General features: G+C 44.3%; 1 protein-coding gene across 1 annotated transcript in view; it reads right to left on the bottom strand.

Moving 5' to 3' along the window:
* The window catches only part of GPR176 (G protein-coupled receptor 176), a 47,120-nt gene extending 36,735 nt beyond the window's left edge, over positions 1 to 10,385 (bottom strand). The window contains exon 1 of the mRNA XM_068398899.1: positions 9,249 to 10,385. Coding sequence (XP_068255000.1) covers positions 9,249 to 9,477 — 229 coding nt within the window. The 5' untranslated portion in view covers positions 9,478 to 10,385. The remainder of the gene's footprint in view (positions 1 to 9,248) is intronic.
* Positions 10,386 to 14,662: the final 4,277 nt, after the last annotated feature.

Below are 14,662 nucleotides of genomic sequence, written 5' to 3'. Positions count from 1 at the left end.
ATGACATCCAGTCACTTAGTTAAACAGCTCTGGTTCATAGCTGTCATTAAAGTGTTCACATGGGGACTACAGACAGTAAAATGACTGATACCAATCAGTTTCACCCTAAGCAGGGATCAGTTTTACATTCTCAACACACACGATGTTTAAAGACATCGGCTAACGCTTCAGCACATGTCTGAGGAAGACTCTAGCACACAGGATCCCCTGAGTATCAGGCACTTGCATTACAGGAATAAATCACTGCATCTTGCACATTTCCAGACTGGGTAAATGGTTATTTTGCCAGTGCCTCTCTTTTAAAACGCAGCGGTGGGATGCAAGTAGCCCCTCAGCCAAAGCCAGACAAGGCGCCTCTGCTGAAGCACAGGAAGAATGAAGGTCTCCATAGCAACGGGGACCGCAGAGCCTCTCACAACCCCTCGTTTTCACGCACTCCCCACACTCAATTTTTCTTCCGAAGAGAACTGCTTAGTAGTTCACCTGAAAACACATAAAAAGCAAAAGCGTAATACCTATTCCAGACAGACTTTATCAAGGGTGCAACCTGAACTGGGCTTACTGCCGCACGGTCCGTGATTCCTGAGGCTTGGAACCACCCATACAAAAATGCAGAGGAAAATTACTACCATAAAGTCATGATACTGTAATATATTATTATTACTATGCAATTATTATTACATGCAAGTATTACCATCCATATCATTACATTCACCTGATGCTTCTTATTAGACTTGTTTTTCAGCCACTTTTTGCTTTGCCAAACTTGAGCTAATCAGCAACAAAGTTAATCTACGCGAAGTGTCTTGTTTAGAAGATTTCATCTAAAACAATTCCAGTTTTTCTAAGAGTGACACCAGTAGAACAAAACATCATCCCTCCCATCCCCGAACCTTTGGTGCACCTTCCCTGCCCTCCCCCCCTGCCCCCCAATGATTCTACCTTTTTGGAGGCAGGGCTACAAACTTTTGCTGGAGCTATTTTAGACGCACCCCTCATTGTTTAAAAATTCTCCCAGTCTAGCCTTTAATCATGTACCTGCAGGTTTGTTTACTGCAAGATTCCCTGCTTCATTCTTTATAGAAGATGCCTGTGGCAAACTTCACTGGTAGCTATTCCAAGAGACAAATGCTTATTCCTTATGCTAGTATACATTTGCCTTTATGAACACATTACCGAGACTGCCAGTTACTTTAGGATTCTATCCCAGAAGGGATCATTCCCTTTATAAATTGGGTGCTGTAACAATTTCATTTTACGTCTCTGTGCACAGATGTCAAGACAGGGAAATGAAAATCAGTTTCAAGGGCAGGGCGAGACTGGAGCCAAACAGCTCATGGGAAATCCTCAGGAAAAGGGGCAAGCCCGAAGCCTTGCCTCTGCTGGTCCTGCAGGACACTGGCAAGGCAGCAGGGCTTCACTTTTCACCTGGAAATGCGGTATGTTTCAAAGCACACTTTTCTTTCAAAGGACACATCACACACATCACAGCGTGGTTAGAAACCAGAAGGTAACGAATCTAACCCACAGCTTCCCAAAAAGTGCTGTAACCACTAGATTAGAGTTCAAAACATATCAGAGCATCCTCAGCCTTTCCAGTGAAATTTACTTCTGTACAAGACAGACTCGTGAAGACAAAGGAGCAAGTAACAAAGAGCCTTATTCCCCAAACCCCAATTAAGGCACTCATCTACAAGGTCTGGAAAAGTTTCCTGGATTTGGGATTATTTGGGATATTTTCTGTGCATTTTTTACTAACTGTAAGATGCGTATTTAGTCTGAGGAATAGACACTGGCACAGAGGACACCTCTTTCTCATTATAATTTTCATCAGTTGTCTAGGGTGGGTTTTTTTTTCTAAATGTCTGAAAAGAATTAACTTTTTAAAGAAGAAATTCACACAGTTTTACCTACACGGCTAACATGAAAACTGTGAACAGACTCAAATAACCTCAGGAGCACATGCAGACTCTCAGACATGGGAAATAGGAAAAGAATAGAAACTACAAACAATGAATATGGGATATAATCTTGCCTAAGCCTCACATGGCACAAACATTCAGCTACACCCATGCTACAATCAGTAAGAGCACAACTCTCATAAGCTCCCTCTAATGGCAAGAGAAAAATATCCTTTGTAGAGCAATATTGCTCTATTCCTGTATTCACTGCAAATCTCATATGAAGAATCTTCTTGATAAAAAGGAAGCTATTAAAAATTTACTCACTTTGAAAAGGAGCCCTATGTCATCCCATGTCTTAAAAAAAAAAGCATCTTTGATTTGCCATTCTTAAGTTAAGTTGTCTCCTACTTAAAAGCCGCTGTCCATATGTATCCTTTTTCAAACTAGTGACAGCCACAAGAGTAAAAAGCAGGAACTCCATATTCTTCTGAATCAAATAGCTAATACTTTTTCACAGTTACCACGTTCAAATACTCTATTTTCATAAACTGTTGATTCATTTTTGAATAGCAGCCAAGAATATACTAGAGCTTTTTGCAGTTTTCTTTTCATGCTGGAGGAGGGGGTGGAGGGAAGAAATTATCTGAATTAAAAAATACTATAAATTTCAGGTTACAAATTTAAATTCTTAAGTCCAATGAAAAACAATCTATAAAATTCGCTTTACCCCTTTGACCTCAGACTGAAAGATCTGAAGCCCCTATTTCTTCTGACTACGAGAGTACGACAAGTAACACCAACAGCACTGGTGATCCCCCCTTTGCAGCCTGGCTGCTCTGCTGTGCATTACTGAAACATATTGCAGTGCTAGTTGCAGTCCTGCCATGCTGTAGTTAATCCTCACAGCATGCTCTGCATATTAAAAGCCCAAACAGCCTGAGATATGCCCCAAAAAAACAGAAGAGTGAGATCACTGCAGGAGCTCTATCTCGCTATATGCTCTTCACGACAAGAGAACAAACAGGAGAAAATCTAGAAAGCAGCCAGTTTACACAAGTCTAAGAAGGGGGAGAATGGAAAACAAAAACCAAGAAACACTTTCTTAGGATCATATAACAAAACTGCTGCACAGCACGCTTCTCAAATGGCGGAAATCTCCTTACCTTAGGGTCCTCTTATCTGTAAAGCCAATGCAGGTACATCTGCAGAGCCAGATGTAGCTCCCAGTCTATCAGTCACTATGGGAGAAGCCAGCAGAGTCTCACTTTCCTGGCCCATTGATCTCAGTCAGTCAAATCACAGTCTTCTCTTCACCGCAGTAGCAGCCAACAAAAACTGGTCTCCCCTTGAAAGGCCCCTGAAATTCCTGGTTTCTGTGGTTGCCCCGTGAGAACAAGCCCTAGCCATACATGGCAAAGGTACAGACAACCCAGCACAAGAGAGTCATGGGCACAACCATCAGTGGCCTGCATTGTTCTGGGACGTGCTGAGCATTATGATCACAACAAATCATACAAAAGCTGAAGCCTAACTATTCTCCAGCAAGAGGAACCAGCTTCCCATGGACATGGGAACACTAGACAAATTTCTCTTCTCTACCATTCCAAGGGTACTGGTCAGTCCTCTTCCAAATAAATCCCTATGCGATCAGAAAAACTCATCAAATCTCTTTATTTGATTTAAAGAAGGAAAAAAAAAAAAACCCAAGCAGAACTTTACTCCCGCCTAAAGAGAAGCAACTTTAGAAACTGAATGAAAAACTGTGCTTTTGTTATGAATTTGTACCACTATGCTACTATGGCAATAGGTGGCAGAACAACATTGTGAAGCGGACAGACTTGGAAGAAAGATCCTGAAACAAGAACCCAGAGACAGACAAACAGGGTAACATGCCAAAAAAAAATCATGAGAATGGAGAATATGGTCACCATCTTCAAAACCTTAGTAATTTGATGAGGCAGTAGTTCTAAACCTAAATTTTATTTTATCCTTCCTTTCATGAACTTCACATGAACAACACCATCCCTTCAAGAGTAGCCATTTGAATTTGCCAGCTAAGGACTCCAGCCAGTATTACTATGACTGCAAGTCATCATTCACTTCCACAAGTGATGACTTCGTCATCTTAGCCACATCCATTTGGTAGCAGGCAGAGAGAACTGACCTGAAACACAGGTTAGACAAAAAAAAAAAACACACCAACAGTTCCTACAGTTCTTATGAGGCAGTAAAAAACTACCTAACCTGAGTCAGGCAGAATACACAGGGAACCACAGAGCACACAGATCTGTGCAGGGTTAGTGGAAGTGAAGCAATCAATCTAAAAGCAAATCTCTACCATTCTTGTTCTCCATTGATGACTTCTACATCCTTTCAAAACAAGCTAGGACGTGCAAAGCTTGAATCTCTTGACACCTTTTACCACACAGGATTAAGTCAACCGAAGGGAATCAGTACTGACAGCATGTGTTGCTTCTCATGTCACATTGCTCCCATCTGTACCATTCCAGTGCCCACTAAAATCAGCTACTACTTCCCATTGGTGCCTTTCACTTTCCCTCATATTTAAGGTAATGAAAGTTGCTGCATTACACACAGAAATTCAACATATTATCTTTCCTTTTGTTAAGCCAATTAGGGGCAATTGAGGGGTGCAAAAAAATAGTCATTCATATGAGAGAGGTGACAGAAGCAGCATCATTATTTTGGCTTCTCTTCTCCTATAGTAACTCTTCTTGGGGGCTACCGATTTAATCATACTGCACCTGCACAGCTATGGCCTAAGCAGACTCCAGCGTGCAACTCACCTGAGCCCACACAAGAAACACATCTCTACACATGCACTTGTCATTCCAGAGTTCCTTAGGCACCCACTCTCTTGATTTCAGGTAGTACCAAGTACATAAGTGTATCAGAAAAGGAAAGTGGTAATGAGCGGCATGGGTCTTTTCCTAGTTCTTCTGCTGATGCTCAGCATGCTTGTATTTTTTCCTGTAACATGTTCCACATTCCGTGATCCAAGCACAGTTCAAACAGTGGAACGAGAAACACCGGCGGCAAGCGTTTTCACTGTTTTATTCTAGCCCTACCCTGAGCTGATAGCTTACAGGCTAGGAAATGCCATTACTGTAAGAACTCCCATTCCTAGCCACGGAGCTGCACAGGAAGACAGTGTTAACAAGGCCTTCTAGTCTCATACACGCTTGGAACCTCACCTTGTGCATTTGCTAAGTTCATTAACATGTGGAAAGCATTTAAAGCTCCCCAGATGAATTGCCCAGTTCATGCGCTCAGCTAAGCATCACAGACGGAAACGGCTTGCAAGTCTTCAATATACTGCAAATCTTTCCTTCGTAGAGGCAAACTGAGCTGCTGATCAGGATAAATTGACCAAATTCCTCCCTCCAATGCCTCCTGTCTTGTGCTGAAACCTCGTGGTAGGCTACAGCCAAAGAAGTGCATAGAGGATAGGACTAGTTGGGTTCAAAGTACACAGATGCAGATTTACCCCATGGTATTCCTCAGTCCTTGAATATAGGTAGTCTGCTAAGCAAGAACTTCCACACAAGCAGTGGTAGAGAAACAGTAGGAAGCTTGTGCAAACAGACTCAAAGTCATATGAACAGCTATTTAAAACTGTAGTATTTAAGCATATTACAGCTTCATTAACTCACGACCAAATTATCTGAAGAACTCTCATCTCTAACTGCCCTAAATTATAAGTGATTTTCAGACTAATAATTATGTTTTGTCCATTCCAAATATGGAATAATCTGATTCTTTACAAAATCAGAAATTTTTAACAATGAAAACTTTCTACAAATTAGGGCAAAAAAAATAGGAAAAAACTCTGCCAATTATCAAGCCTCTTCTTGACGGTTCTGGTTGGTTCTACCCGTTAGGCTCTCTGACGTACATGTTAAGGTCACATCCAGGTTCAAGCTTTGGCAAGCTTGTGACAACTACATAATCCCTTTTAAATACAAAAATTCTAGAATCTAATATAATTGTTACTGCTACCTGAAATAAATAAATAAATTGAGGATGTGCTTTCAATGTATTGTAAAGGAACCACAAGTTTGAGTCTTTCTTGCCCTTAGCAGGTATCATGAAACACTCGCCATAGCACTGTCCTTTCACAACACAGCAAAAACTAACACAGTAATTCCTCCTACTGTTACAAGTCTCCCCACAGGTCTGAAACAAGGATCTTAAACAGGAGAAAAAAAACATCGCATAAATCTCTCTCACGACTATCACATTCTTCTGCACAGCAGGAACCCAAATCAAATTCACAACTCTGACTGCAACTCTTCCCTCTTGTAGGATCTGTACCCCTCCATGCTGTAGACTGCTTCTGTCAGACCCCAGTATTCATTATCAAGACTGAGGCAAATACGTTTGTTCCTTTTCAAGTTGGAAGTAGAAATCATTTCTTCCTTTTAAAAGAGTAGTGCTATTTTATCCAATAGCAAAGAGGCTTGGGCACGCACTGACGTGGGATGTACAAGTTGCACATGCACCCAAATCAGAAAGGATACAAACCCACACATCCTACCTCTGAGGAGAGTGCCCCCCATCTCATACTTTAGGGGCAAGAATAGTCCTAATTTCCCTTGAAGGGTCTCCCCTCTGCAAAGAGGAACCTGAGACTCACTGGACCAAAGAACTGCTATTCTGCAGCTCAACTGAGAGTCTCACATGATGGAGAAGAGCTGGATGCCACCCACACTCTAAGGACCATGGGAGAGAACAAATTAAGAGGAAAACTTAATTAACAGCATTTGTGCAAGCATAAGTGTGAGTTAAGTATCAAGTTGTTCTCCCCTGCTGATGCAAAAATAACAAGCAAAATTTCTGGCACGTATTGGGTTGAGCATGCAGGCACTGCAACCCTGAGACCTTCTGGAGATCGGGGCTTCAGCTTCTTTGTGGCTTTGTTTCTGTTCTGTAAAGAGGGAACAGCAGTACATTCATAGGGATGATACAGGAAGACATTTTTAAAGACTCTCGAGTTTTCAGCTGTTACGATAGCGTGTGTCATAAATGTTCTTAAAATAAGTGTTTTGGGGCAGCAGGGAAACTGGAAAAGAAGGCAGTTTCAAAAAAATAGTTAAAATTGGTTTCCATCACTGTAAATTCATAAGGCCCACTGCTAACATTTGTCATTGGACTACTGCATTTTTATATCTAAAAAAACCAACATTATTTCCTCTCCTGTTTTGCTCTCTGATAGGCCTGAAGAAGTTATTGATCTGGAAGCTTCATCAGCTTCTCAGCCATCCAATCTGCAGACAAACCCCTTGTAACAGGTCCAAATCTTTTCAGAGAGTCCACTTCTCGAAAGCAAATTGCAGCCAAACCATGACTTACAGTAGTCTTGCAAAATCTATAGCTATGGTATTGTTGGTTGGTTTTTAAAAACTCCTGGCTGCTGAAGACATGACTACATGAGAGTGTCTGTTTTCTTTTTCAAATAAATTGGAGGATCCATGCTCGTGAACGTAAGTCTGGACATATGACCCAAATGTTTGTTCTTAAGGCTCAAAAACCCAAAAGATACAGAATTAAAATTCTGACTTTTGTCATCCAATCTTGTTATTTTTAGGACACTATTTTCTGGCTATCATTTTGTGCCAGGCACTATCCAACATATGTAAAAAGAGAGTCCTTTCCCCACGCTACCTATATGCTAAGTAGAAAAAAAAAGCAAGAACCATGAGGATTACTCCCACTGGACAGAGGAATAATTGAGACCAAAAGACTCACTGATTTACAGTAATGTCCTCATTTAGCCTGCACCCAGAGCTAAACAATAAACAGTTTTTTTTATCACCCAATGTCCCTTCCCCAAATGAGGAAGGAAATTGGGAAAAGGAGGGAGACTTGTAGGTTGACGTTAAACAGATTTAATGAAATAAAGAATCAATATAAATGACAACACAAAAGAGACAAAACTATACTTCGCTACAGAGCACCGGCAAGTTGCTCCAGCAATCACAATCATTGGAAAAGAAGGAGAAGGAAGTAGAGGCAATGAGAGCAGAAAAAGCCCCACCTCTTCCCAGCAAGCCCTCCCTTTTATAGTGAACTTGATGTTAATGCTATAGAATACACCTGTGGGCCAGCCTCGGTCGGCTGCCCTGCATTTAACTGCTAATGGCCCTGATCACCATGGCTGGCCACAAACTGAAACCAAATCCCAATGAAACCAAATCCCAATGAAACCAAATCCCAATGAAACCAAATCCCAATGAAACCAAATCCCAATGAAACCAGGACAAGTAACAACCAGTAAGTGTACCGCTGACTGAGCCCAGAGCTCAATGCTGTTCCAAGACTATGCTTACCATCTTCTTAGAAATTATTTAGGTGATATTAAAAATTACCAAGAATAAATCAATATTAGAATTACCATGACCACAGAAATGGATTTTAGCATTACTCAAGATCAGGTAAAACCAAAAACAAATCCTTGATAATAAGAGCCAATGACCATCAGCAAAGTCTACTGAACTCTCTTAAGAGAGCTGGAGACCTTCTCAGTCAAGCCTTGCGTGAAAAGCCTCATCATTTCCAGTAACCAGCTTTGAATGATTTAGATAGTAGTGGCATTTTTTACTGAAATCCAGCTTAGCAATCTCCCAAACAGTGCTAACTTGACTCACCATAAGGCTTATTTTGCCTTTTTTTTTTTTTAAGAAATGCACACATATTCCTAACAAAACAACATACTATAAGCACCTAGAAAACAAATATATGCGCATTTGTAAAGTTATATGGCAATATAACTTTATGGTTGCTTTAACTAGTTTTATTACCACATACCTAAAGTGTATGATTCTTACTTTAAGGATAACAAGTAGGCAAGATTGCACATGGTTATACATATTTACAGCATAAAGTACTTCCAAAGGATTAATTTAAAGTCTGCTGGACACAAATACAGAATTACTGCAGTGTGAAACAGAAATTCAGTAAAACTTGTTTAAAACACTCTACACCCTCTCCTATGGTAAAGAGGACAGATTCTATTACAGTTGAAAATAAGGGTGTAATCAACCCATTTAACTTTTGCCCAGTTGAATTCTGATAGAAAAGTTTACTAAGTAATACATACATATAATGTACCAGTTCTCATCTGTGATCAATAGCATTTTATAGTAATAGCTTTTACAAATCAAAAATCCACAAGGAACTTGAAATCATACACCTGAGGACCTAAAATGCAAAAAGAAGAGTCACTAAGGCAGCAAATGATGCTAGTTACCATTTGGTCTGCAGTCCCTGACCATAAGGATAAACAAACCACATGAACAAAAAACTCCAGCAACACTCACTCACCCAGCAAAGAGCCTACGAAGATGACAATTTGCACCATGGTGGTGAAATGCCTGTAGGTCTGCTCTTCGCCGTGCTCCTCGCTGTCTGCGGCACCAGCCTCGCTGCCATTCCCACCCTGCCACACCATCTGCCCCGCTGAGGTGTTTCTCATCTCCAGAGCTCTGGTGACCACCTGGTATGGGGCGTGCTCGCTTTCATTCCTCGAGATCCAGCTTTTGTCGTACCCCATGGTGAAGTTCCTGTCTTCCTTGCTGCCACCTACTAACCACACGTTATTGAGCCCTTGCCCTTAATGACTGAACAGAGCCCACAGGCAAAAAGGCACTTCTGAGGACTCCTGGTCTCTGACGCTCAGAGGCATCTTCACCACATTTCTGTGTCCTGGAAAGCAGGGTTGGCTTTTCACGTTTCTACCTTGTAAATCATGACAGCCAGTAAAGAAAAGCAGAAAATAAAGTAGGCTCCTCCTTGTGACTAGCTGTCCCATATTTCTTGCTTCACAATACCACAGCGTTTCCTCAGCGTGTTTCACTGCCATAACCGCGAATGAGGAAATTCCAGTCCACATCGCGCCTCATCTTCCTGACCCCGCCAGAAGGTCACCTCGCGCCCGCCGCGTACCCGCGCGCACGGACTTACTATACACTAAAATCAGCTGGGAAAAGTTGATGGACCACAAGCTCTGTTCCCCCACTCCACTCTTAGCCTCGGCATTAGCTTTTCTTACAGCCCTATGAGAGGAAAGACGCCTCTTTCCCCGTGGCACATCTCCTAGCGCTCTCTTCTCTCCGTCTGCCCACTCCTCCTGGGGTGAGACGTGGCTTCGTCCCGTGTCCCTCCTTGCTCTGCGCGACACCGTACGCCAAGAAGACCCTTACACAGCGTCCAGACAAGTAAAGGGCTGCTCAACGGCTTCCACTGCACTCCAGCTATTTCTCGGGGAAAATTAATTTGGTTTCGGATCCCAAGGCGGGGGGCACTCGCGCCTCCAATGAACCAAAAAGCCCCTCTCTGATCCTGCGCGCCCCGCACCGAGCGCGGCTCCCGGTGACACCTCTGCTCGTTCGTGCGCCGACAGCCCGGGCCGGGAGCCGAGCCGCGCTGCGCTACACTGCCGCTGCCCGCCGCCCCGCCACTCCACACAGCGGCCAGCCGCCGAGCCCCACCGCCCGCGGGAAGCGGTGGTCCGGCGGGGCGGGGCGGCGCGGGGCGAGGCGAGGCGGGCCGCCGAGCTCCGGCCTCCGCCGCGCTCCTGCGGGGTGGGGGGGTGCCGCCATCACGTGGCGGCGGCACTGAGCGCGGCCGGCGCGGCCGCCATTTTGGTCGGGAGTGCAGCGGCGAATGGGCAGCTCCTGTCACGGCGGCAGGGCAGGCGCGGCCGGGCAGGGCAGGCGCGGCCGGGCAGGGCAGGCGCGGCCGGGCAGGGCAGGCGCGGCCGGGCAGGGCAGGCGCGGCCGGGCAGGGCAGGCGCGGCCGGGCAGGGCGGCGCGCCGCCCGCAGCTCTCCCGCGGCAGGCTAGCGCCGCCTGCAAGCCAGAATTTCTAATGTGGCATTTTAAACGAGGCCCGTAACTGCGAGGACAGAGTTTCAAAAGACGCTACTAACTTCTATATATACGTATTATTTATTAAAATAGGAATTTATTTTTGTAATGCTTAATTTGCCAGGAAAGCTCTTCTGTAGGCATAATAAGTTTGGGTTTTAGTTGTGCAAAAAAGTGTGCATCCATATAGCAGGTGCACAAATTTGCTTTAATTTGAAGATTTTAGGAGGACAGCTAGTTAAAAATCAAGCCAAAAAAGGTTTTTCAGCCTTTGGCCAGCAAATCTGGAAGTGCCCCCGGAAGAACAGCAGCCCATGAGTGTATCCCTGTGCAGCAAGGCTCGTTCAGGGACCCCAAATAGACAAAACGTATTTCTGTGATGTATGTCCTGGCCCCTGTAAACTCAGATGACAGAGGAAAGAGCTGCCGTGCGTTCAAAGACATTTGCTGACCAGAGGGAGACAGGGACTGCCACCACCCCATGCCACCCCCCCATCCCACCGCAGGCCCTCGAGGCTGTTGGTGCAACCTCTGCTTCTGCCTCCCTGCGTTCTGGCCCTACCCTTATGCAGCCTCCTCTCCTTTCACTCTGGAACTTAAGAGTCTCCCAGCTTGTTGCTTCAGTCTCTTTTCGAGTAATTCATGTCTCTCCCCCATTCCCAGCCTGGCATCGGGCTTACTCACCCACCTACTCTTTCCTCTCACCCCTGCTCCCAACTCATTCACCTTGGCCAGCCAGTCCCAGGTTTGTTTCACTTTCCCCAGGCAATAACCAGCAGCTTCCACCATGCTTTCCCCTCATCTTTGTTTCCTGGGGCTCCTGCATCAGCTTCCTTCTCCTTTTGGTCCCCCAACATCCCTGTGGCCATTTTGGCCAGTCTCTGTGACCAGACTCTGAAGTGTTCCCTGCTACCTCCCAGCCACCAGCAAGGCACCTTTCCTCATCCAGTGGCCCCTCTCTTCAGCTCCTCCTTCAAGGACCCTTCCCCTCTCTCCTGCACGTCACCTGGGGAGATTCACCTCCCCTCACCATGCACGGAGGAAGTGAAAGCACACTCTAACATCCTACATCATTACATTTTAATGGCTAGAATTAAACGTTAATGTTGTAGGATGTGAGAGTTCTAAATTTTGTCTTAAATTTTGGAAGGGAAGCTTCTGTCCAGATGCAGTCTGGCACAAGTTCAGGGCAGTTAGATTCTTCAGTGATGTTCACTATACTCTAGGAAATCTGTGCGGAGCATAAGAACACTTTTTTTTATATTCCCCTTCCCCCCCCCCAATAATTTGCTTTACTTTATGGAGATTTTCACAAGGCTAGCTAGCAAAGCCACAGCACTGAAGGTTATCTCCTCACCTATCAAATTTTCACACTTCTGGTGGGGTACACGACTTTTTAAAAGAAATTCTCAGAATGTTTGTATTATGATGTTATTTTTTCTCTGGCTTTGTTCTTGGAAACAATGACTCATTGTAGAAGAAATTAAAAGAAAAAAATAAAATAGCCTGAGGTAGACATCTGGTGTAGAACATTTCATCCCAACTGGTCAAAACTTTGCCAAGTCACGAAGAATGGGAACTGTCGGGCAGCTTTAACAATGTATAATGTTACCTGACCCACCCATCCTTATGCAATGTAACACAGGAGAAGTTTCCCATGTGCTAGGCTGTGTGCCCCACACAAAGAGCTTTGAAAGTGTAAAGCCGTCATTTCTGTTAAAAAAAATTTTACTGAAGTTTCTTAATTACTTACTGCATCATATCTTCAGATTGGCCATTTTTGCTGTGTCTTTGCGTGGGAGAGAAGATTAATCTGTGGCCTAGAAACTTTTATTTCTAGTCTTTAACACAGAGAGACTATTTATACAAATTGATAGATGAACATACCCAACTGCACCAGTGGTTCAAATATAGTAGTTACTTCTAAGAAAGTGCAAGGAATTCTAGTGGATAATTACAGTGCCCCAGGCCACACTTGACTGGACAAAAGGAGATCTCTGTTGTTGTTAGAGAAACACTATACAGCTTTGGTCATGCATTTCCCACAAAAAAAAAAAAAAAAGATGAGACAGAAAGACACTACCACTAAAGCGACATTCCAGGCATTCCCAGACATGGTAAGGAACAGAGGACAGCATCAGAACAGTGATACTGTTTGAGATTTGGTTTTGATTAGATACTAATGACATTACGAAACTACCAGTTATTAAATAATTTATCCTCCCAGCTGGGACCATAAGAATTATGGAAAGATAAAAAAAAGTATGCATGTAACAAGTTTTCAATTTCAGAAGGGCAAATTGAGGACTATAGAAACGATTCATTAGAGTAAGTCCCTCCTTAAGTGGTCTATTTGTAACAAAAAGTCTGTACTCAAGGGTCAGGGAGGAAAGTGAACATCACAAAAACTCCATTGATATAAAGCTTGTAAGTAAAACAGAAGCATCAGAAGATTTTTCAGGCACTTAAAAGAGTAAAGAAAAAATGAGTCCATTATACTGCAACAATAGAGATTTAAAATAATGCAAGTATGGCTCTGAAACTTATTTTACTTGTTTTCAATTAAGATGACAGAATTTGATCTTTAGGGGAAAGATAATATAACTAACTGGGATCCTGGTATGAACACAACTAGATCTAAGTCAGAAGGAAAACTCCAAGATTCAGTTCATTCAGTTGCAGTGGACCATGTTTGTTTCCTACATTTCCTAACAAATGAGATCACCTGAGTATAGTCTATGGGAGCATGGTACCAAGCTACAGCCTACTGTAGCATTTTTCTTCTCCTGGGGATTACACACTTATTAGATAAGCTTGTATGTATGAATTTACTTAGGGGTTTTTCATTAAGATCCCAAAACCTTAAAGGCTACGTCACCATGTGGCAATCCTTCTGTCCAGTAGTTACCACATGAAGTGACTGAAGAAAAGCAGATTTTCTTCTCTGCTTCCCACCGTTCCCCTGAGAACCTCCAGCTGCCTCTCTCTGGCAAGTCCCACCAAGGAGACCCAGCGGCAGAGGGGTGCTCACAAGGTCTGGCCTCACTTTGTATTTGGAGCTCAACCAGCTGGAGTAAGGCTGCTCACACACCACCTCCTAGTAGTCATCAAAGCAGTCCTCAGTGGAAACATTTTTTTAGTTTCCCCGTGGATTTGTATCCTGGCCCAGCTGCACGTGAAATCCATTCTGAATTTTGTGGTTCTTTTTCCCCTTTGCAAATCTTTCTCAAGGTCTATAAAAAAATCCGTATAGTAACTGCTTGTATTTGGTGCGTATCTGTATTTGCAGATACGCTTGGAGGCGTATCTTGGGGACGTTCAGACTGGACATTAGGAAAAGGTTCTTCACTGACAGGGTAGTTGGTCACTGGAACAGGCTCCCCAGGGCAGTGGTCACAGCACCAACCCTGTCAGAGTTCAAGGAACATCTGGGTGATGCTCTTAGTCATATGGTTTAATTTTAGGCAGTCCTGAGAAGAGCAGGGAGTTGGGCTCGATGATCCTTATGGGTCCCTTCCAAAGCACAGCTACTCTAGGCCTACACAGCTGTGAGGATGAGGCGTTTGGGATGAGGCAGGCGGGACCACGAATAGCCGCAGGGGCTGAGCAGGGCACGACGGCAGAGGCGGGCAATATGCCGCGGTCCCTCACGGGGTGGCAGAGCCCCAGACACGCCGCCGAGAGCCGTCGGGCCCACGGCCCGGGGCTAACGGGGCGCCCAGGTCGCCGCCAGGCCACCGCACTCCTGCACACGGCTCCTGCGAGGGCTGCAGGACCAGACCCCGCCTCTCCCGCAACCGCCGTAAGCGGACGCACCACGAGGCCCGAAGCGGCGCCGAGCGGCCCCAGCTCCTCCTCCCGCTGCCGCGGG

This window comes from Nyctibius grandis, chromosome 4 (assembly GCF_013368605.1).
Source record: "Nyctibius grandis isolate bNycGra1 chromosome 4, bNycGra1.pri, whole genome shotgun sequence".
Classification (NCBI taxonomy): domain Eukaryota; kingdom Metazoa; phylum Chordata; class Aves; order Nyctibiiformes; family Nyctibiidae; genus Nyctibius; species Nyctibius grandis.
Note: the sequence above shows the minus strand (reverse complement) of the source record. Positions and strands in the feature narration are given on the sequence as shown.